Source organism: Brassica napus, chromosome C7 (assembly GCF_020379485.1).
Source record: "Brassica napus cultivar Da-Ae chromosome C7, Da-Ae, whole genome shotgun sequence".
Taxonomy (NCBI): Eukaryota; Viridiplantae; Streptophyta; class Magnoliopsida; order Brassicales; family Brassicaceae; genus Brassica; species Brassica napus.
This window is the reverse complement of record NC_063450.1, coordinates 29078505-29101132: the sequence shown is the minus strand read 5'-3', so window position 1 is coordinate 29101132 and position 22628 is coordinate 29078505. Positions and strand designations below refer to the sequence as shown.

The 22628-nt window shown below is 35.9% G+C and overlaps 4 protein-coding genes across 6 annotated transcripts; 3 read left to right on the top strand and 1 right to left on the bottom strand.

The window, feature by feature from the left end:
* Window positions 1-1501: 1501 nt before the first annotated feature.
* LOC106394399 (protein RALF-like 34) lies at window positions 1502-2346 on the top strand. The gene has a single exon (XM_013834968.3). The coding sequence runs from the start codon at window positions 1704-1706 to the stop codon at window positions 2091-2093; it is 390 nt and encodes a 129-aa protein (XP_013690422.1). The 5' UTR covers window positions 1502-1703; the 3' UTR covers window positions 2094-2346.
* Window positions 2347-6777: 4431 nt separating this feature from the next.
* LOC106395882 (mitogen-activated protein kinase kinase kinase 20-like) lies at window positions 6778-8179 on the top strand. The gene has a single exon (XM_013836209.3). The coding sequence runs from the start codon at window positions 6961-6963 to the stop codon at window positions 7999-8001; it is 1041 nt and encodes a 346-aa protein (XP_013691663.1). The 5' UTR covers window positions 6778-6960; the 3' UTR covers window positions 8002-8179.
* Window positions 8180-11804: 3625 nt separating this feature from the next.
* Window positions 11805-20105, top strand: LOC106390345 (DNA polymerase alpha catalytic subunit). 2 transcript variants are annotated; one of them, XM_048762498.1, is made up of 30 exons: window positions 11805-13003; window positions 13095-13265; window positions 13350-13433; window positions 13520-13594; window positions 13705-13769; window positions 13939-14029; window positions 14117-14302; window positions 14533-14696; window positions 14799-14913; window positions 15055-15231; window positions 15304-15417; window positions 15617-15736; window positions 15812-16126; window positions 16207-16296; window positions 16687-16805; window positions 16883-16955; window positions 17049-17105; window positions 17229-17321; window positions 17541-17663; window positions 17740-17837; window positions 17916-17961; window positions 18053-18166; window positions 18279-18362; window positions 18444-18650; window positions 18741-18817; window positions 18946-19156; window positions 19288-19341; window positions 19451-19570; window positions 19659-19733; window positions 19834-20105. In XM_048762498.1, the coding sequence occupies exons 1-30, from the start codon at window positions 11885-11887 to the stop codon at window positions 19975-19977; spliced, it is 4581 nt and encodes a 1526-aa protein (XP_048618455.1). In that variant the 5' UTR covers window positions 11805-11884; the 3' UTR covers window positions 19978-20105. The 2 variants fall into 2 exon arrangements, with proteins under 2 accessions (XP_048618455.1, XP_048618456.1); XM_048762499.1 differs by having other exon boundaries at window positions 11806-13003; window positions 19837-20105.
* On the bottom strand, window positions 19973-21301 carry LOC106390344 (transcription factor ALC). 2 transcript variants are annotated; one of them, XM_013830785.3, is made up of 5 exons: window positions 20985-21301; window positions 20804-20875; window positions 20652-20720; window positions 20505-20570; window positions 19973-20419 (listed from the first exon to the last, which is right to left on the bottom strand). In XM_013830785.3, exons 1-5 carry the CDS (start codon window positions 21225-21227, stop codon window positions 20219-20221), a joined length of 651 nt encoding a protein of 216 aa, XP_013686239.2. In that variant the 5' UTR covers window positions 21228-21301; the 3' UTR covers window positions 19973-20218. The 2 variants fall into 2 exon arrangements, with proteins under 2 accessions (XP_013686239.2, XP_013686240.2); XM_013830786.3 differs by having other exon boundaries at window positions 20655-20720; window positions 20985-21292.
* Between the last annotated feature and the right edge of the window lie 1327 nt (window positions 21302-22628).

Sequence of the window (22628 nt, the reverse complement as noted above, 5' to 3'; positions counted from 1 at the left end):
TTAGTTATGAGATAGATTAACACATGTCACATTCTTAAAATATATAATTGGCATGTGTCGTGATCATGTTAATTAAAAAATTTGAAGAACAAAACTTTTAGAAAAGAAAAATTATATTAAATAAATTATTTTCAATTTTTTTAAAGATTTTGTAAAAAGAAAATTTCTAAAATAATTACTACTAAATATTAAAAAAAATTAAATGGTTTTCCATTTTTTAAGGATTTTGTAAAAAGAAATTTTTTAAAATAATTACTACTAAATATTAAAAAAAATTACTATTAAATAATTTCTAAAAGTAGTTTTTATCAAAATTCGTTTTTATTATCTTATTATATATATGTTTAATTATTATATATTTAAACACATGTCACAATATTATAAGGAAAATTATTATCAAATAGTTTTTGGCAATTATCTTTTGATTAGGATTTTAAAAAAGTAAAATTACTATTAAATAATATTTTAATTACTTGTTAATAAAATTCGTTTTTGTTAATATCTTAGTATATATATTTTTAATTATGAGATAGATTAACACATGTCACATTCTTAAAATATATAATTGTCATGTGTCGCGATCATGTTAATTAGCAACTTTGAACAACCAAGCTTTATATAATAAGATTAACTTATACTAATTTAAGGGTAAAAAATTATACAGAATTTGATAACATCCTTGAATAAATTGATACAAAATCCTTCATTTAGTTGTTTTCTGTATAATTCTTAGTATGCTTAAAAAATCATAAAATTCTTTAAATACATTATCATTTTTTTATAAATCCTATCGGCTATCAGTGGACTACCCCGAAAGCGTATTATATTGTCTGGCCCGAGTTTGGATATTTTCCGATATTGCCAAAAATATACGGATCATTTGTCACAATCCACCATCTTATCTACATGGGCAGAAACCCAAGTCCATATTGATCAAGCGACGACAATTTAGTTTCCATCGGGGATTGAATTCAAAACCGAGATAGATACACGTTGAGCCCCAAAAATTATCGCTAGATACCACCGCATGGTTATATTGTCACATTTGCTATAACATATTTATATAATGAAATTTTCTATTTATGGTTTTTAAGACTTATAATTTTAAAAGCCCCAATTGTTTAAGTATAGTATTAGTAGCTACGATGATCAGTTGTTTTGGTATTTAGATAATGACTCCATAAGATACTATGAACCGAACCTTGCTTTTTTGGGACGGTCATGATTGGTAGTTGCTCATTTTTTGTCACGATTGGTCTTGTACATGCTACGTTCTTTCTTCAGACAGATATTGGATTTGTCCAAAACAAAATAGCCCGAATGTCACACAATGAACGTATCTATAAAACAACCTCGCTATCACAAAGCCCATTCAACGATAACTAATATATTATTAATTAGTTAATTATATTCTACCACGTAATCCAATAATAAGGCCCGGCCCATTAATCTCTCGTAAATCAGCTAATGATCAAACGGTTTCATAACCAATCATTGTCGCGTCTCTTATCCTACACCGTGCCCCCCCACCAGATCACTCATTGTCTCACACACTCGAAAACTCTCACACGAAGGTCGAAAGGTCCATAAATGGCGCATTAGTTAAAACCTCAAACCACCTCTTCGCATGTGACTTGCTAGTTGCTCTACTCTCTTCCATTATTATTTTCCTTCTTCTTTGCTTGAGTCTCAAGCATATCGCCATGGCAGCAGCTCCGTCTCTTAACCTCCTCATCATCACACTATTTCTTCTCATCATTTCACTCCCAAGATCTGAATCTCTCCCCGAGAATCCATCCCTGCTTCTTCTAGGCGACGGATTCGACTGGCCGATCTCTGATGGCGGCATTGGCGGAGGAGAAAGCTTCGAAGACGCGGAGGAGGAAGAGGACAACGTCGGTGTCGGAGATCGACGGTCATTGTACTGGCACAGGAAGAGATACTACATATCGTACGGTGCATTGTCGGCGAACAGAGTCCCGTGTCCTCCCAGATCTGGAAGATCGTACTACACTCACAACTGCTTCAGAGCTAGAGGTCCGGTGCATCCCTACACTCGAGGCTGCTCGTCCATCACTCGATGCCGGAGATAACTAGGAGAAAAGACTTGCTGCATTATCCATGGGTGTTTTCGTAATTTCGTATCAACGGACCCTGTTTGTATTGTTCGTTCGATTTCAATGTATTTTTGTAGCAAACCGCGTTTAATTACGTCTGTTTAACTTAATTAAACCCGGTGATTATTATTCGAGTGCTACTTATCTCGTGTCTTTTTGTCGGTGGGTTTTAAATTGTTTTCATGTACTGTTACTCATGAACCCAGGAATTATCACATGTATTTGGATTTTACCTGTGTCAGATAATGTTCCACCTTTCCAATTTTTATGTCATCTCTCTGCTGGAATCTGATTTAGTTCGAATATGATTTTCATCACCTTTTTTGGGTTGTAGTTTTATCACTAGGTAGCTGCGTTATTGGGCCGTTTCTTTTCGGCCTAGTTTATGAGTTTTGGGTGTGTTATGGGACCTGTCTGAATATAAGAGTTGTAAATAGTCATTATCGTCACGTGTACAAACTATCGTATAATATTCCCTCTGTTCCTGAAAGTAAGATTTTCTAGAGTTTTCACGTTTATTAAAAATTTAATAAATGTTTATAATTTAATTTATTTTTCACTTTATTATACACTTTCCAATAACTTTCCACCAATGAAATTTTAATCAATTCAAATATTCTCAATTAAAGTTCCTCAAAAGTATAAAAAAATATCTTAACAATATAAAAAATCTATCTTTGTGGAACAAGAAAAAAATCTAAAACATCTTACTTTCGGGAACAGAGGTAGTATAAGAACTGTTCTCCCATTGACCACAAGTCTTATAACACGCACGTGTGTAATAAAATCTCTTCTTATCGTGAATAGTCAAGAGACGGCTTTTGTTTGCCTTTTTCGTATAAAATTCTTAACTCGGAAGAAAGTTGAAAGGATTTGGATTTGGTATGTCTTAGGGGTGGCCTTTGACCCGACTTTGTGGTGGAATTGAAAAGAAACGTGTGTTAAATTAAAATGCATGAACATGCGTTTGGCGGCTGGTTATGCGTTTGGTTTCAGATGACCTAAATCTGAATTTGACAAAAGATTAATCGCACTTGTAACCAAAAGATAATGTATATATATTTTAGATATGACTTTATTATATGCATACAATTAATGTACAAGATTATGCAATGATAAAGGTTGTGATTTGACTTGTCCTCTCCTCGTTCAAAGGGGTCAATCTAAAATTCCAAGTTAGACGGAATATTACAAAACTTAGAATTGTGGACATCTTCAAAGGACCCCTATAATCCTATTGACTTGCCTACAAGGTTAATTTAAACGTGGAACAAACCAACTAATCTGATTCTTTATAAATTCACTCGTGTATGAACTATACATCCTTTTTCATGTTTTCATTATACCTTAAAACAGACTTAGCTTGTATATATGAACTCAATCGATAATCAATATGCAGCAGCCGGCAAAAGGATTTAGATAAAATTCTGCTTGGATCAACACATGTATCGACTTATATAATATTGTGTGGTAAATTATTGTCACTGAGTATTACATCGAAATTTGTGGTTTCCTTTTTCAAATGACGTTTGAATTTTATAGAATCTATAGATAAATAAAGGAATATACTAATATGCTACAGTATGAAAATCACAATAGATTTTTTTCTTTGGTACCACATCCTATATCAAAAGATCGCAAAGTTGGTATGTACTCCTTCCGTTCCAGATGATGTTTTAGAAGGATTATTTTGTTTCAATTTACATGAAATTTTGAGATTTTAAGGTCAACTTTAACTTTATTGGAAACTGTTCAACCAATTAGATTTTACAGTTCTTTTTATAATTGGTTAACAGATTTTAAAATTATATCTTTAAAATAATTTTTTTAGAAAAATATAGTTTTCTTAATCTTTGTGCTTTAAGATAAAATATCAATTATTATGAAACAGAGGGGAGTATACGTAGATGACTCGCAAATTTAAAATGCAAAAGTATTTGATGAAATCTCCAAGAAATAAACTGTGGGCCGCCGTCTTGTTTTTTTTTAATTCGTGTTTATGTCAGCAATAAATTAGTTATGCCGGAAATTATTAGTGATTTACATTAGCAAGAAAAAGGATGACAACTATCTTTTCCTCGGATTCAGTGAATCCCTCCAAGTCGCCTGGCGGTGTTGGTTCATATCCTCCGACTTTCTCTTTTATCCAGAGATATCCATCAACCTTCACATTTCTCTTTTATCCAGAGTGTATATATTTATATTTATAAAGTAATTTATTCCTTAATATATGTATCTTATTTTTTTGGTAAAATATGTATGATGTATCATTTAGATATTTTTACATATCGTTCAATATCGTATCATATTTTTTATGTAATAGCCAAAGCAAGTTGTAGTAGACAGGGGGCCATAGAGATCGCAACTCCATCCAATCTAATGGCTAGAGATCACGTCCATGTGACCCTCCCTTGTTGTAAATAATTTTTTTTTGTAAAAAATAATAAATGAACATGGAAGCATGTATGGTAACGAAGTTACCCACTGGTGTTACTGCTTACGGTTTAGAATTTACAAAACAGTTTTCCTTTTTTCCTTCAACTTGTCTGCGTGTTGACGTTCGTCACGCTCCATTAAAACGTCTAATATAATTCTTTTTTTTTTCAAAAATATCACAGAGACTAATTATAGTACTATTTAATGGGATATGTAACAGTGTTAGGTATTGCAAAAATAAAATTCAGAGCCGCCGCAACTTGCGAAAGTCTGTTGGTCGAATGACTTTGGTACGAAGCACTCTCTCCCAGTCCTGCGCTTTTCATGCGCATCTTTTAATTATTTTTGAATACAACATCTTTCAATATTACTGCTATTAAAGATGAACTATGAAAACTCGAGTTTATTTTTATTTTTTTAAATAGAGTATATCAAACGTTAATGTTTTTTGTATGATTTTATGAAGTCATGCCCATAGGATTCCAGACTTGTGCAGGAAAGTTGGCCATGAAGCAACTTTTTTTTTCTTTTCCCATGAAGCAACTTCATAAAGACATAGTAGTAATGATATAGGTATGAATAATAAAATAAGAATGATGATTGGAAGGCTTTTTATTTATTTATTGGCTTTTATATTGAACCCAATATAAAAGCCAATAAATAATCACATATAAATATGTTTTGTTATTATTGGAAAATCTAAATTTCAAACACCATCACTATAGAGTTCATATGTATATATGTAGGTTAGTAATCACATCACTGTATGCTACTGTGATCACCATAAAACTTACGTAATCTCACAAAACAGGTAACTTGACCCAGACTTTAAACAAAACTCCATTTGCGGCTTCTCGCAGCTGGTGCCCGTAATCAGAGGTCGCTTAGATATTTTAGAGCTAACTATTCTATTTGGTAAATGATATTTAAGAGACATACATAACGGCGGAAAATATCATAACAAAAAATGTTAAAGCGCCTCCAGCGGAGAAGGATTTGATTCTTGGATTGACCAAAAGATAATTACAACGCCAACTTGCTATATAGTTTTATATTATCAATGGTCCAAGAGAATATCTAAATATATACTTACTGGATTTTGGTCGAAGCATATTGGTAACTGGATGGCCATGAATTAACAACAAACCGCAATAGCCTGCTTATATGTGCATCTAATTTGACAACATATATTATGATGAGATCGTGGTTCATCTGTATTTTCTTACTATATATTTGATCAAGAATCTTGTTATCATTTTTATGCTTATATAACGAGAACAAATTACAATAAATACATAGACATGACAACCAAGCGATTTTTATGTATACACGATTTAGAATTTGAATTTCTATTCCTAAAAAGTGTTTGTCTATTTCTTTCCTTTTTCGTTTATGAAGATTTTTTTTTTTTTGATTTTTTCTACATATTTGATCAATTTATTGAAGTGTAAACTTCAATACATATTTGCTGAACATATTTGGATTGCGATTTGGTCATATCGTATTTATGGAAAAGTGTTAGTGTTAAGAAACTGTGGATTTATAATCACAGATTTTAAAATTTGTGTGAAAACCTTTAGTTATTATACCCAGTATTAGAGACTGAAAGAGTGTTAGCTATTAAGTTGTCAGAGTGATTAGAGAATAGTGTGACTATAATCAGTCAGTGACAGCTATGAGGGAGTGGCATATACGAGGATAATTCTATTATATGTCTAGCAACAGAAAACATGAAAGGAGGAGGGAAAATATGGATATTCAAATATACACAATTACGTCAAGAATTGATTTATTATGTATTTTCTCATCACAATCTCTCTGGTGATACGTTTTCAATAATTTTATATAATATCTCCTGGCCTCCTACAAGTATAACTGAGTGTTCTGAAACATAGATGAGTTACATAACTTGATTTTCAACGCAAATTTAATATAACTGACTACTCTTATAGCAAAAATAACGATCAATGATCTCATTGAATATCAAGCATGTTACTGGTTTACTATTTTTGATATTTTCACAAACATACGTTGTGTACAACATCTATATGATATAGTGATAGATATTCCGTTGCACCAAAACGATGGTCGTGCGATAATATTTGTTTATCCAATATGAAAATGAAAATATCACGTAGCATAGCCATGAAAAAACCTGCTTTCGTCACGTGCATTAATTACTTCCCAAAAATTCAGTCTTTACAAAATTAATTATATAATTAAAAATTAAAAGAGTAACCCCAAGTTGTTTCATTATTTTATTTATACAAAAAAAAAACTCGGTATATATAGGGGAACTCGCAGCAGGAGGAACCATAACCTGTTTTCACGCTCTGCTCTGTTTCATTTTTCTCTCTTCTCGCTTTTAGATAATCATTACAGAAACTGCAACATAGATTTGTTTCAAATGGAGTGGGTTCGAGGAGAAACCATCGGACACGGAACTTTTTCTACAGTTAGTCTAGCGACGCCGACTAACAACGCTTACGGCGCATTTCCTCAAGTTATGGCCGTGAAATCTGCAGACTCACACGGTGCTGCTTCGCTCGCGAACGAGAAATGGGTTCTTGATATACTCGGAAACGACTGCGACGGGCTCGTACGGTGTCTCGGCGAGGATCGGACGGTGGAAAACGGCGAAGAGATGCATAACTTGTTTCTGGAGTACGCTTCGAGAGGAAGCTTAGCGAGCCATCTCAAGAAATTAAACGGTGAAGGTCTACCGGAATCCACAGTGCGCCGCCACACAGGATCGGTGCTCCGTGGTCTACGACACATCCACGCCAAAGGATTCGCTCACTGCGATCTAAAACTCGGGAATATTCTGTTGTTCGGCGACGGCGCCGTTAAGATCGCGGATTTCGGATTGGCGAAGAGGGCGGGGGAAGTAACGGCGTTAATGGACGGAGGAGTGCAGATTAGAGGTACGCCGTTGTATATGGCGCCGGAATCCGTTAACGATAACGAGTACGGATCAGAAGCTGACGTGTGGGCTTTAGGATGCGCAGTTGTCGAGATGTTTAGTGGCAAAACGGCGTGGAGTTTTAAAGAAGGATCGCACTTCATGTCGTTGTTGATACGCATCGGTGTCGGAGACGAGCTTCCGAGGATTCCCGAGGACTTGTCGGAACAAGGAAGAGATTTTTTGTCAAAGTGTTTCGTTAAGGATCCCAAGAAGAGATGGACGGCTGAGATGCTTCTAAACCATCCATTCGTAGCCGTCGATCTTGATCAGGACGATTTAGAAGGAGTTGATATTCAACTGAAAACAGAGGAAGTGTTTGCATCGCCGAGATGCCCATTCGAATTCTCCAGTTGGGTTTCTGCCTCCTGCGATTCGGGAACGCAGTATCATACGTTGGAGGCGCCGGAGGAGAGAGTTGCAACTCTAGCGGCTGGTTCGATCCCTGATTGGTCTGTCACCAATAACTGGGTCATCGTACGGTGACGGTAGTGACTAAAAAACAGGGGACAAAAACAGAGTTGCATTGAAAGGCTAGAGCTTTTAGTCCTAGTCGATCCAAATTTTTTATTAAATTCGTTAATACCTTTGTTAATAGAAAGAAAATTTTGTATATTTATTATTGAGCCCTACCTAGTATATGGAAATACTAATTTTGTTGTCATTAGCCCTAATCTAAATTCTCTTTCTACATTCTCAAGGAATATAGATCTCGCAAATGACGTATCATTTTATAGGCACAATCATACGAATCAAACATAATATACAGAAGTAAAGATCTCAAGACTCTTGGACAAAGCTCGTGGCCACTGTAGGAATTTTATTTTACTACCATAGTACAACTGATATTTGTAAAAAATAATAGGAACATAAATTAAAATTACAATATCGAAATATAAAAATAAAGAAAAATTGCAGAGTCGAGATAGTTAATCTCTTTCCTTAAATCTTTAAACGCCCTGTAGTATGACGGTTTCATGGCGATCAGATTCCCATGATACAACTGCAACATTGTTTCTGTTTACCATCACCGAAAAAACATAATCTATCGATCCTATTTCTGTGATGTACTCTCATACTCAAAATAAAAAAAAATACTAGCATAACTATTATGAGTGGGAAAATTGTTTCTTTGATTGTATGAATGTATATCTTTTCTATAATGCTAGCAAGCCCTTTTATAGAAAAATCATGAGAAGCACACGTTTCATTTTTCAACACAAAAAATGAAACCTCCATGGTGCACTAATGGAGTCTTTAATTCTTGTCAATTATTATGTGAATTTATTCCACATTTTGATCCAAAATTAAAGAGTAAAATTATTTTTTTGTTTGAACAATTCAAACTAAATAATATACTTTAAAATGATTTTTTTTTTTTTTATCAATATAAAAGATCAACATATATTTGATTTAAGTTAATGAATATGAAGTCCAACTAACAAATCAAAACCCAAATCCAAGATCAAATATCTAATGTATGTATTTGCTACTTTATACAAGATTCTCAAATCACACACATTAGACCTTCATTTCTCATTCAAATAAAACTTCATTTTTGTCATATGAATACCTTATTCATAATGTTCAAAAATAGTTCCAACAATCCTCCACATGAATAGAAATGACTCTAGACACTAGACGTCTCGACAGTCTTGACTTCCTAGACAAGACTCGACCTTAGGACTTTTGAGAGTACAAACGAAAAATCCACTGCATGATGAGTTGGTAGCAATTTTTCAGCCTTGAACCAGTAATTGTTAATAGCTATCGGATTTACTCGGCCAGGAGGTGGCCATGATGTCTTGAACCTCCCGGGCTTTGGTGTAAACCTAGACAATAGCTATAACACAACTTGATTCTCTCACAAAACTAGGTTCTCTATTGTGTTCATTTTGGCCGTGAACAGTCCTGGTTAATCATAAGTGAACTTGGAGAATATAGCATTTCCTTCATTCTCCTAGAAACAGCCCCATTTCACACTCACAAGGTGATTTGCCATTAGTTTTATTTAGAGGAGTATCATGTACTACTCCATTCATATCTCAAAACAATGGACACAAATCATTAAAAGCTAATGCTTATCCTATATTTCTTACATGTAGCACTGTTTAATCATCATAGGAACTGAGTATAGATCGAAGTCTTACAGTGCTTTGGTTAGATTTAGTTTGACTTAGTTGTCTCCTTGAACCTATTTCTTGGGATCTCCAGTCAGTTAGGTAGAGTTACTGTCAAACCTCATCTTAATTCACAGGCTACCCATTCCTTTAGATGATATAACAACTTGATCTCATGACACACCTTTAATTAAAGGATCCTAGGTTGTCATCATAGTGAACATAATCTCTTGAGATTAGTCGAGATCAATTGTTTAATGATTTTTGTCATCTTTTTTTTTAAGATACAATTAATCATTGTACACAAAACTCAATGCATGACACTAGTTTTTTTTTTTTTCTTTTAAAAAATAAAATCATATTGTGATAACTATCACTAAGTTCATTTGGCCTCTTGCCAATGACTTTATATCGTAAGCAAAGCTTCCCCCACATTTCTTGAGATAACTTAAGAATATGCATATTTAATTACATTTAACATCTCTTAAGAGTTTAGAAAATTGATCTACAACTCTTTTAGATTTAAATGAATAAAAAGCAATTTCAGAAAATGTATTTTATTCTTAGAAATTCACATTTTACATACAACTATTTTCATAGTTCTCTCAAGTTAATTAATAAATCTAACTTGTATGTTTTGGATTTTTTCCAAACACTTTTTTAGCAAATATACATATCATTACAGATATTATTTTTGCCATCAAAACCACACAATTTTATATGATTATTCTCAACCATATTAACCAGTGAATCATGCAAATCACAACCATAAACACATAAGTGCAAGAGAATTATTTTAAATAATTCAATCGATCCTGCAAAAAATAAAATGTTAGCGCAAGAACACAAGTTTTACACAATATCAAAAACTTTTTGGAGAAAGCACACATCCATATTTCCACATCTTGAATATTCTGGTTCCAAGAATTTTCTAATTCTTGTTTCCATTACCTGTTCTTAAAAATCAACTTTTAACAAATATCATTATTGTTAGTGCAAAAGCATAAACAATATTTAAAGATTTAAGAGTGTAAGAACCTTATTTTACTACTATAGGACAACTGATATTTGTAAAGAATAATAAGAACATAGATTAAAATTACAATACCGAAATATAAAAATAAAGAAGAATTGCAGAGTCGAGATAGTTAATCTCTTTTCTTAAATCTTTAAACGCCCCGTAGTGTGACGGTTTCATGGCGCTCAGATTCCCAGGATACAACTGCAGCATTGTTTCTGTTTACCATCACCGAAAAAACATAATCTATCTACCCTATTTCTGTGATGTACTCTCAGACTCAAAATAAAAAAAATACTAGCATAACTATTCTGAGTGGGAGAATTGTTTCTTTGATTGTATGAATGTATATCTTTTCTATAATGCTAGCAAGCCCTTTTATAGAAAAATCATGAGAAGCACAAGTTTCATTTTTCAACGCAAAAAATGAAACCTCCATGGTGCACTAATGGAGTCTTTAATTATTGTCAATTATTATGTGAATTTATTCCACATTTTGACCAAGAAATTAAAAAGTAAAATTATTTTTTTGTTTGACCAATTCAAACTAAATAATATACTTTAAAATTGATTTTTTTTTATATTTTATCAATATAAAAGATCAATATATATTTGATTTAAGTTAATGAACATGAAGTCCAACTAACAAATCAAAACCCAAATCTAAGATCAAATATCTAATGTATGTATTTGCTACTTTATACAAGATTCTCAAATCACACACATTAGACCTTCATTTCTCATTCAAATAAATCTTCATTTTTGTCGTATGAATACCTTATTCATAATGTTCAAAAAATAGTTCCAAGAGCCACCACCACAGGACAGCTTACTCCAAACTTAGCTTCTTTGTCATCAACCCAACTCACAAGCCCATAAACCACGTTCTCACGCAACGTTCGTGGAGTCTCCAGTTTCACGGTGTAGCTTAGCTCATCGTTTTCCTCTCTGACAGTTAATCTCTTCACCGTTCCCAGCCTTTCACTCTCACGCCAAAGTTTCTCTGGGCTTCTCCCAAACTTGTCAACTTCAATCCCAATAACCTTCTCTTCGCTCCCTTGTATTGGGCCTTACTAAACAAGATAAAGCCCATTAGTATTAAGCTTATTAGGATCTCGCAGATAGAGGCGCCAAAATTATATCGATTTTCCCGCCATCTCGCAGATGTAAAACCCCAAATCGAACACTCAGCTTCGCAAAAAAAAACCCCAAATTAGAAGAAACTAACAAAATGTCCGGCGATAACTCGACGGAGGCTGGCCGAAAACGAAGCCGAGGCGCGGAGGCAGCGACTAGGAAGGAAGCTCTAGAGCGGCTGAAAGCGATTCGGCAAGGAGGACTTCGGAATCTAGCAGCTTCAGGTGGCGGCTACGATATCAGGATAGAAGAACCGATCTTCGACACCGTCGATGACGACGAGTACGACGCGATCGTGTCCCGGCGGCGCGAGGAGGCTCGCGGATTCGTAGTCGACGACGGGGAAGACGGAGATCTGGGTTACGGCGACGAAGGCGAGGAGGAGGATTTCACGAAGCCCAGTGGGCCTGACTCGACTGATGAATCGGACGACGGCGGTGGATTTAGCGGGAGACTGAGGAAGAAGAAAGCTGAGAAGAAGAAAGGGAAGGAACAGCCTCAGGTTAAGAAGGTGAATCCGGCGCTCAAGGCTGCGGCTACTATTACAGGTGAAGGGAGACTCTCTTCGATGTTCACATCTTCGAGTTTCAAGAAGGGGAAGGAGACTGATACGGTAAAGTGCGAGGGTATTCTTGACGAGGTTTTAGCTGAGGTAACTCCTGATGATTTGGATAGAGAAAGGCATAGGAGAAGGAAACAACCACCTACAGTTCCAGTTATGTTCTCTAGGAATAAAAATGTGGTTTCTGTTACCTCCAGCATGGCAATGAAGGATTCAGAACCCACAAGTGATCGTGTTTTCATGGAGAAGGAGTTGGTGAAAGAGATGAAAGAAGAAGTTGTGACAGAATCTGAAGTCACCCCTCCGCATGATTCCGAGAAGATGGAGTTACCTGGAAGTGATGGTGTTGTAGAGGATGGATCAAACAATAGAAGACAAAGTGAAGCGAAGGCTGAGTCAGAAGTGAAGGATGTGTTTACATTGAATGCAACGGTTGATTTGAAAGAGAAGGATTCGGCTTTAAGCGCCACTGCTGGTTGGAAGGAAGCAATGGTCAAAGGTGGGACTGAGAATGGGGCTCCACTTAGTTCTAATTGCGAAGGGCAAACGGAATTTGATTTGGATGCTGATGGTTCACTTCGTTTTTACATTCTTGACGCTTACGAGGAGGCTTTTGGAGCGAGTATGGGCACAATATATTTGTTTGGGAAGGTGAGTCTTTTGGGATTTTTTAACTCATTTTCTTCTGCTTTAAAGGTTAAATCTAGAGAGTTGATTTTGATGTCCTCTATGTACAATTCAGGTTAAGATGGGAGATACGTACAAGAGTTGCTCTGTGGTAGTTAAGAATATCCAGAGATGTGTTTATGCTATTCCCAATGATTCCGTATTTCCTTCACATGAACTAATCACGCTCGAGCAAGAGGTGAAAGACTCTAAACTTTCTCCTGAATCATTCCGGGGGAAGTTACATGTGAGTTTGACTACCTGTGTTACATGCTAGGAAGAAGCAATATTCTTCCTCTATTGTTTATTGTTTTTGGCCTTTTCTTCTCAGGAAATGGCATCAAATTTGAAGAACGAAATTTCTCAGCAATTGTTACAACTCAATGTTTCCAGTTATAGCATGGCACTTGTCAAGGTTTGAGTATTTACTTACTTTTCATGTATTTTAGCAGCAAAACTTTTCTTTGACTCTCTATTCTGCTCTCCATGGACGAATATCAGAGAAACTATGCATTTGAGAGGCCTGATGTGCCTGTTGGCGAACAATATGTCTTGAAGATAAATTATCCATTTAAGGTACATTTCATCTTTGAGTCGAACTAAAAGTTCTCTTTTATTTTTATTTTTTTTGTGAACTTCTGCACATCTCATCATCGTGACACTTTTGCCTTTTCTTGTTGTCATAGGATCCTCCTCTTCCAGAAGACCTCAAAGGGGAGTCTTTTAGCGCTGTCCTTGGCTCTAACACCAGGTTTAAGCTTCTTACTGCTGAGTTTCTTTACCTTTCTCTGTTTTTGATAGTCGATCAGTTAAGTTTGCATCTACTGCTCTTTTGCAAGCCTTTTAGTTAATGTGTGCCGCTATGTCAAAAATTTAGTGCGGTGCAACTTTCTCTGCTTATTAATTTAATTCATTTGCAGTGCTTTGGAGCTTTTTATCCTTAAAAGGAAGATTATGGGACCGTCTTGGCTCAAAATTTCAAACTTTTCTACCAATTCACCCTCTCAACGAGTAAGGCCTTTAAAAGTACCATAACCATCTTACTTGTGATATTTAGTTCTTTATATCTCCAATAATGAGGACTTGACACTTGTGCAGGTGAGCTGGTGCAAGTTTGAGGTTACTGTTGAATCTCCCAAGGTTATCACTGTTTTAGTTTCGGAGGAAAAAGTTGCTCATCCTCCTGCTGTAGTTACAGCCATAAATTTAAAGACTATAGTCAATGAAAAGCAGAACATAAGCGAAATTGTTTCTGCGTCTGTTCTCTGCTTTCACAACGCCAAGGTTTGTTCTATAACATTTGACCAATGCTTTAGCCGTTGTTTCTCTTTGTGAAGAATATGGATGTGCTGCTTCACCTCGATGGTTATACCACAATATTCTTAAGTATGATCATGACATCACCACTCACCAATAGTTATTTGTATTAAGCTGGTTTATGACGATTTTTCTTGTTCAAATGATACTTATGTAGACATGAGCAGCTTGACATTTGATGTTCCTTGGTCTTTCAGATTGATGTTCCAATGCCAGGTCCAGAAAGGAAGAGGTCTGGTATTCTGAGTCATTTCACTGTTGTTAGGAATCCTGAAGGAACCGGTTACCCAATTGGTTGGAAAAAAGAAGTGGCTGACAGAAATTCAAAGAACCGCTGCAGCGTTTTAAGTTTTGAAAATAGGTATTCGCAGCTCTGTTACTGTATAGGCCGTGCTCATGATCCATGTATATCTTTGGCAGTTCATGTTGCTTCATCAAACATTTTTTTCTTTTCTTACTGCAGTGAAAGAGCATTGCTGAATCGGCTGTTTCTGGAGCTGAACAAATTGGACAGTGATGTTCTTGTGGGACATAATATATCAGGTTTTGATCTGGATGTCCTTCTCCAAAGAGCCCAGGTAAATCAAATACTCTTTTTACCACTAATAAGATGTGTTTTTTCATTTACATTCCGACGAAATTAAAACGTGCTCCATGATGGTATATTACTCTCATATGAAGATCACCTCTTGTCTGAAAACCCTATGACTACAATGCAGGCTTGCAAAGTTTTGAGTAGCATGTGGTCCAAAATTGGCCGTCTCAAACGCTCTTCCATGCCTAAGCTTAAAGGGAACACTAATTATGGGTCCGGAGCTACACTAGGGATCATGTCTTGCATTGCTGGAAGACTCTTGTGTGATACAGATCTATGTTCTCGTGACTTGTTGAAGCAGGTATGATGCTCAAATTTTACAAGCAATGAGCTGAAGCTTACTCCCTCGCTTACAAGCTTCTGGTTGTTGCAGGTCAGTTATTCGTTAACAGATCTCTCAAAGACACAGCTAAACCGGGACAGGAAAGAGATATCGCCTAATGACATTCCCAAAATGTTTCAGTCATCTAAAACACTTGTCGAACTTGTAAGTTCTTCAATTAGTCCACTCATAGGTTTTTGTATGCATAAGCTGTAACTACCTCACTGAGGACGATAGCTTATGATTCTTATGATAGCTTAGAAACAAAGGAATTGCCGATAAACATCAGTTGACGTAGGTTGATGAGTGACGACTGCATCTTAATTGCTTGCTTGTTATAACATTTTGGCTTTCTTCGTTTCAGATTGAATGTGGTGAAACAGATGCGTGGTTATCGATGGAGCTCATGTTTCATCTAAGTGTTCTTCCACTCACTCTCCAGCTAACTAACATAAGTGGCAATCTTTGGGGAAAAACTCTTCAGGTAATGACTCCTGTTTCAGCTCTCCTTTTCTCTCTTTATGCTTTTAACACTCATGTTTTCTATGGTTCTTACCAGGGAGCCAGGGCGCAGAGAATTGAATATTACTTGCTACATACATTCCACTCGAAAAAGTACATCCTCCCAGACAAAAATTCACAACGTATGAAGGAAATAAAGTCATCAAAAAGAAGAATGAATCATGGTCCGGAGGGCCACAATGTAGATGAATTGGATGCTGACCTGGCTTTGGAAAATGATCCGTCTAAGGACAACAAAGCAAAGAAGGGTCCAGCCTACGCTGGTGGACTGGTCTTGGAGCCAAAGAAAGGCTTATATGACAAATATGTATTGCTTCTCGATTTCAATAGTCTTTACCCGTCTATTATACAGGTTAGCAGACTATTTTCTATATTTCAAGCCTTGGATGGCTGTTTCCTTTGATTTGTAGATAACGGTCATGCTTATTTCAGGAATATAATATCTGTTTCACGACCATACCACGATCAGAAGATGGAGTTCCTCGTTTACCGTCGAGTCAGACACCTGGAATTCTTCCAAAGGTATATTCACGATTACACGATCAGTTGCTTTATATTGTGACTTTACTCGGCTCTGTACGCGATCTGTTATACGTCGTCAAACACCAAATCTGTAAGTCACCCCAAACCCGTCAGAAATTAATAGAAAGAAATAAAAAACTCATCAAAAGCATTAGTTTGCCTCGATTTCTCTGAAGGTGTATGTGGAAAATCCTCAAATTAAAACGACCCAGCTCTTCAGTATAGTATTAGTGATTGCTGCGTTCTGTAGTTCAACTAAACTAACCTTGACATCATCTTCTAAACTAGAGCTCTGTGCATTTCTTGGTACCACTATGATTTTCTCTCTTGTTCTGTTATGCCCAGTCTAATAAATATTAGATGATAATTCACTGTATGTCTCTGTTTCAGTTGATGGAACATTTGGTCAGTATAAGGAAAAGCGTCAAACTAAAGATGGCAAAGGAAACAGGTCTTAAGTACTGGGAGCTTGACATTAGGCAGCAGGCAATAAAGCTCACAGCCAATAGGTTTGTATTTACGGTTTTAGGTTGTGCTGGCGATAAATACACTTTTATTAATGTTTTCCTATTCATTGTAAACACAGTATGTATGGATGTCTGGGTTTTTCCAATTCAAGATTCTACGCTAAGCCTTTAGCAGAGCTCATAACACTACAGGTAAGTTATGCTCTCTAAGTTTCCTAGTTACACAATTTTCTTTGTTTTTTTTCTCTATTCTCGTGTGATCCGATTAATTCCCCAACATTGCAGGGAAGGGAGATCCTGCAAAGAACCGTGGATCTTGTCCAAAATCATTTAAACCTAGAGGTATTTCCTATACTTTGAGTCCCACGAAATGCATGTCAGTAGATAATTGATGTAATGTGTTGATGTAATGTGTCCGCATTTCTCTTTATCAGTTGTAGAACTAAACATCTTGCTATTACGCAGGTGATTTACGGTGACACAGATTCAATCATGATTCACAGTGGACTAGATGATATCGAAGAGGTGAAAGCCATTAAAACAAAAGTCATCCAAGAGGTAGGTTGGATAAATAGATTTTTCTCCAGCCTTTCACCCTTAGTTTTAAACCTTTCTATTACCAAACCAATATGAATTAGATACTTGCAACCTTGATGTTTGGTTTCTTGATGCATGAAAACATCACGCAATGGAAACTCAAATCAGTATAATTATAGACAATGTACTGTAAAAAGCAGACATTTGATTTGGTCTCACTTTCTCGCTTTCGATTTCTAGGTCAATAAGAAGTATAGATGTCTGAAAATTGACTGTGATGGTATATATAAGAGGATGCTTCTTCTTAGAAAAAAGAAATATGCTGCCGTCAAGTTGCAGTTCAAGGACGGGAAGACTTGCGAGGTAATATTTAATTTACACTTTGGCTACCTTTTCTTGTAGAAAATGTTTTGAGTACTAACATGACTTCTCAATGCAGGACATTGAAAGAAAAGGTGTGGACATGGTTCGTCGAGATTGGAGCTTACTTTCCAAGGAAATTGGAGATTTATGCTTGTCTAAGATCTTGTGTGGAGGGTATGTTCTAAAACATTAAGTGAAAACATTATTTTTACTTTCTCATGCAAAGCACAACAAGTCCTGTCTTCTTTGCAGGTCATGTGAGGATGTTGTTGAAGCAATTCATAGCGAGCTTATGAAGGTAATCTTTGTTAACCTCCATTTAGTAACCTTTTTTAATTAGTATGCTCTTCTTTGTCATCCAATACATGTATGCTTTGTCCATCCAACAGATAAAAGAGGAAATGAGAAATGGGAAAGTTGCACTTGAGAAGTATGTCATCACCAAGGCATTAACTAAGTCACCAGAAGCGTATCCAGATTCCAAAAGCCAACCACACGTTCAAGTGAGTATGGGAGCTATTATTCGCATTATTGCTCATCAGAATGATGTTTAAAATTAATACTTTTTCACATTTTTACTGAACTCTGATTGTGCGGTTAAACTGTTTTTCTCAGGTTGCACTCAGAATGAGGCAACGTGGTTATAAAGAAGGTTTCAATGCTAAGGATACTGTACCATATATAATCTGCTATGAACAGGTTCCCAACACAAAAGACCAGCTTAATACAATCCGAACCAAATTGTCTCTCTACTAAATTTTTAACCCTTCCTCTGTGCAGGGTAATACTAGCTCTGCGAGCTCAGCAGGGATTGGCGAACGTGCTAGGCATCCTGATGAGGTGAAATCAGAAGACAGCAGATGGTTGGTTGACATAGATTACTACTTGGCACAGCAGATTCATCCTGTGGTGTCTCGTTTATGCGCAGAGATTCAGGGCACAAGTCCTGAGAGGTTAGCCGAGTGTTTAGGACTTGACCCATCAAAGGTAAAACAGCTTTCATTTAAACCCAATCTCCAATTCCATATACGATGATTCTCAATTCTGATAAGTGGTTGTAAACAATGTATTTAATAGTATCGAAGCAGATCAAACGATGCTACTGGCAGTGATCCTTCTACAGCACTCTTGTTTGCTACAAGCGATGAAGAAAGGTAATGATATCTTATCTCCTCTGTAATTTGCAATCATGCTTCCTCGCTATGATGTATTTTCTCCAGGATTTGAGATACTCTTAGAATTCAAGATTTGCAACAACGTAATTTACATGTAAAAAACGCAGATACAAAAGCTGCGAGCCGTTAGCATTAGCATGCCCCAACTGCTCTGCTGCTTTCAACTGTCCATCTATTACTAGCTCAGTCTATGCGTCGATCAGTAAGAAATCTGAAACAGAGGAATCTGATTCTACATTCTGGCTTAAGCTGCAATGCCCGAAATGTGAGCCAGAAGGTAGCACGGGAAGAATATCCCCTGCAATGATATCTAACCAGGTAGATAAGCTTTGTTAAAAAATATCTTAATTTCTATGTTTCTCAAAATTAAAGAACTGTTGTATCTAGGCCTTCTGATTTGGCTTGTAGAACAAATGGTTTGGTAATTAACTTGTTATCATGCATTTCAGGTGAAAAGGCAGATCGATGGGTTTGTATCTATGTACTACAAAGGCATAATGATGGTGCATAGAAAACCCTTCTCCACTTGCCTTGTTAATATTCATAATTATGAACACCTGTCATTATTAAGTCAGGCTTATGAATTTTATTTGTACATTTTGCCTTGGACAGTGTGACGATGAGTCTTGCAAGCACACAACTCGCATCCCCAACTTCCGTCTGCTTGGTGACCGTGAACGGGGAACAGTTTGTCCAAACTATCCTAATTGTAATGGAACTCTCTTAAGAAAGGTATATGCCCTCATCCACCTTGTAAGAAGTCTTATTTTTCTGTTGCTTCACAGAACAGCTTTTAACTCCAAGCCTTGCCTTATTACAGTACACTGAAGCAGACTTGTACAAGCAGCTGTCATACTTTTGCCACATATTAGACACCCAGTGCAATCTAGAAAAGGTTTCTACTTTACAATCTTATCTTCTTTTAAAGTTTTATCACAATCAATTTGTGTTGTCTAGATTCCTGATAATCATCTCTCTCGTATTTAAAAAAAAAGCAGATGGATGTTGGTGTCAGAATTCAAGTAGAGAAAGCATTGACGAAGACAAGACCTGCGGTTCAGGCAGCAGCATCCATGGCTCGAAGTATCCGAGACCGGTGTGCGTACGGATGGCTGCAACTCACAGACATAGCCATTTGATCGTAATCATGTAGTTAAATTTATACATTTTTTTTCTTACATCATTATAATGAAGCTACTCAGTTTTGTTCAGTCCTAAAGCTTATTAGCATAACACTTTGAAATATAACCAGTAGCAGTTTTGTTCAGTCCTAAAGCTTATTAGCATAACACTTTGAAATATAACCAAATCATTTTCGGCTCATGTTTCTGTGGAGAGGAAATCTGACTTCGAATCCTCTTCACTGTCTGAACGTTGTCTTCAAAGCAGAGTGGTTGTGGGAAAGCACATTTCCTGAGTTGGTTCGGGTGGTTCAAGGTTAGCCATCGAGTGAGAACCACCAAGCAGAGTCTCAAGGTTCAGCCCTTGTTCTGAGGTTCCAGTGATCCCTGTCTGCGTAGGCGGTAGAATTGGTGGTAATCGCAGAGGATTTAGGCCTAAACCATTCATAGCGGCTAACGTCTGCATTCATCAAGTTAATCAGATGTTTGGGTTTACAAATTTAGTTGTTTATGATCATAGCGTAAGGAACATATAGAAAAAGAACCTGAAACTGAAGTTGAAGCTGTTTCAGATATTCTATAGCTTCATCAAGCATTGAGGCCTTTTCTGTCTACAAAACATAAAAAAAAAACAAAACAAATGTATCTCACAACTGAGTTCTGAAAGATAAAAAGTCGAACTTGGTATTTACCACCTTGTTGGAATTGGGTATCAGTTTCTGCAAAGCTTTCATTTTCTCGTTGATCTTGCTCCTCCTCCTCTGCAATATATCCAGTTTCTATTATTATCTCTAGTTTTTTTTTTTAAACCAAATCAAGAATCTTAAAAGGATAAAGACAAAACCTTTTCAGACAAGGTGTGGAACTGTGCATCAATGTTTCTCTTCAATGAATTTCGCTGTCTAGCTCCATTTCTCTTTAGTGTTTTTTAACCATTACCAACCAAAAACACAATAAAGTTATTTTTTTCTTTAATCAACAAGCGAGGGTAATAGTTTCACGGCAACTAACATCGTTAAGTTTACCTTGTTTTCGAAACCACATTTGCCTTCCCCAGTTTCAGCGACTGCACAAGCGGCGTAAGAAACCGCTCCGCCGGGAACGAGGGGGAAGGTTCGGTTGAACATCTCAGCGGAGGAAACGATTTTCTTCGGTGAGAAAGAAGGTTGAGCTGTGGGAGTACGGGACAGTACCTGCCGGAGAATGCTCGAGAGTTCGTCCGAAGAAGATGGAGCAGGAAGACGATCACCTTCATCGGAATTACCCATCTCTCTCCTCTCTCTCTGTGAATTCTTCTCATCACAAGTTACTGAGGCTTTTCATAATAAATAGGCAGGCGCGTGGCAAATCACTCTAGACATAATCTGGTGGCTTACGTTACTATACTGTATATGAATATTCCCATTAGTGATAATTTGTATTTGGTTCACAACTTTATAGTCTATGAATTCAATAATTGATTTTGTACTGGATTTAACAAAGCAGATTTATCACCAAATGTAATTATAAGTTTTAACACCCGGTAAAATTGCATATAATTTTTCTTTTTCTTCTCTTTTTTTCCCGATGCCATAAATAAATAAAAAATAGAGCAGTGATGGGTGGAAAAATCAGTAAAGAACGGTTGATAGATAGAGTTTTCTGAAAGTCATAAATAATACTGTAATTAATTATTATTATTAAACATGAAAAAGGACAATCACTTCACAGGTAAGGTCTTGCAAGAGTTTCACCATTTTTGACAAATTGCAGTGGGTGTTGTCTTGAATGATAATTAACTTGCATAAATTTCGGTAGACTTTTTTTTTTGTTATGAAACTTCCATATTTGTATTCATTAAACTACCGAATACCGATACTTGAACAAAAGAAACCAATGTTGGCAATACTAACACATTCAAATATTCAGCATAATGAAACACTTAAAGAGCTTGTTGCTTGCAAAGAGGACATTTGTTCTTGACCATTAGCCATTTCTTGATACACTCGTAGTGAAAATCATGTCCACATGCCAGTGTAGAAGCCTCATCATTGCACTTAAGTTCATCGAGACATATCACACACTTCTCCGCTTCACCAGAACGATCTTCATACTTTCTTCCTTTCAGATTCCCCTCAATGATATCAACGTCTAAACCAATGCAGACATCTCCTATCTGCTCACTAATGAGCAATAATTCCTAGAAAAAAATGCACTAATAAATTTTTGAATATATATAGTTACAGAGTTCTAAATTTACAACCATGCACATTATGGTTGTCAATGGTAACAATGAAATGAAATTAATGGAATAAAAATAGATGGAATAAGATGAATGGAATTAGTTAAAAAAGAAATATTTTCATTTTATTCATTCATAACTAAAATTGCATATGAATGTTTTTTTTTGGAATGTTTGTGGAATTGATGGAATGAATATTTTATTATATTCATGTTAAATACTGAAAAAAATTTATGGAAATAATGAAATAAGTCATTCCACGTCATATCATTCCAAAAATCAACAATCCAATTGCATCATATATATTCCTTTTAGTTTTCTTCAACTATGATTCAAATGCATATCCACTCGAAAAAAATGTACAAATGCAATATAACCAATTAAGTTACCAATAAATTGATTATATGTTACATAAAATATACCCTTTTATTTTATATATATATATATA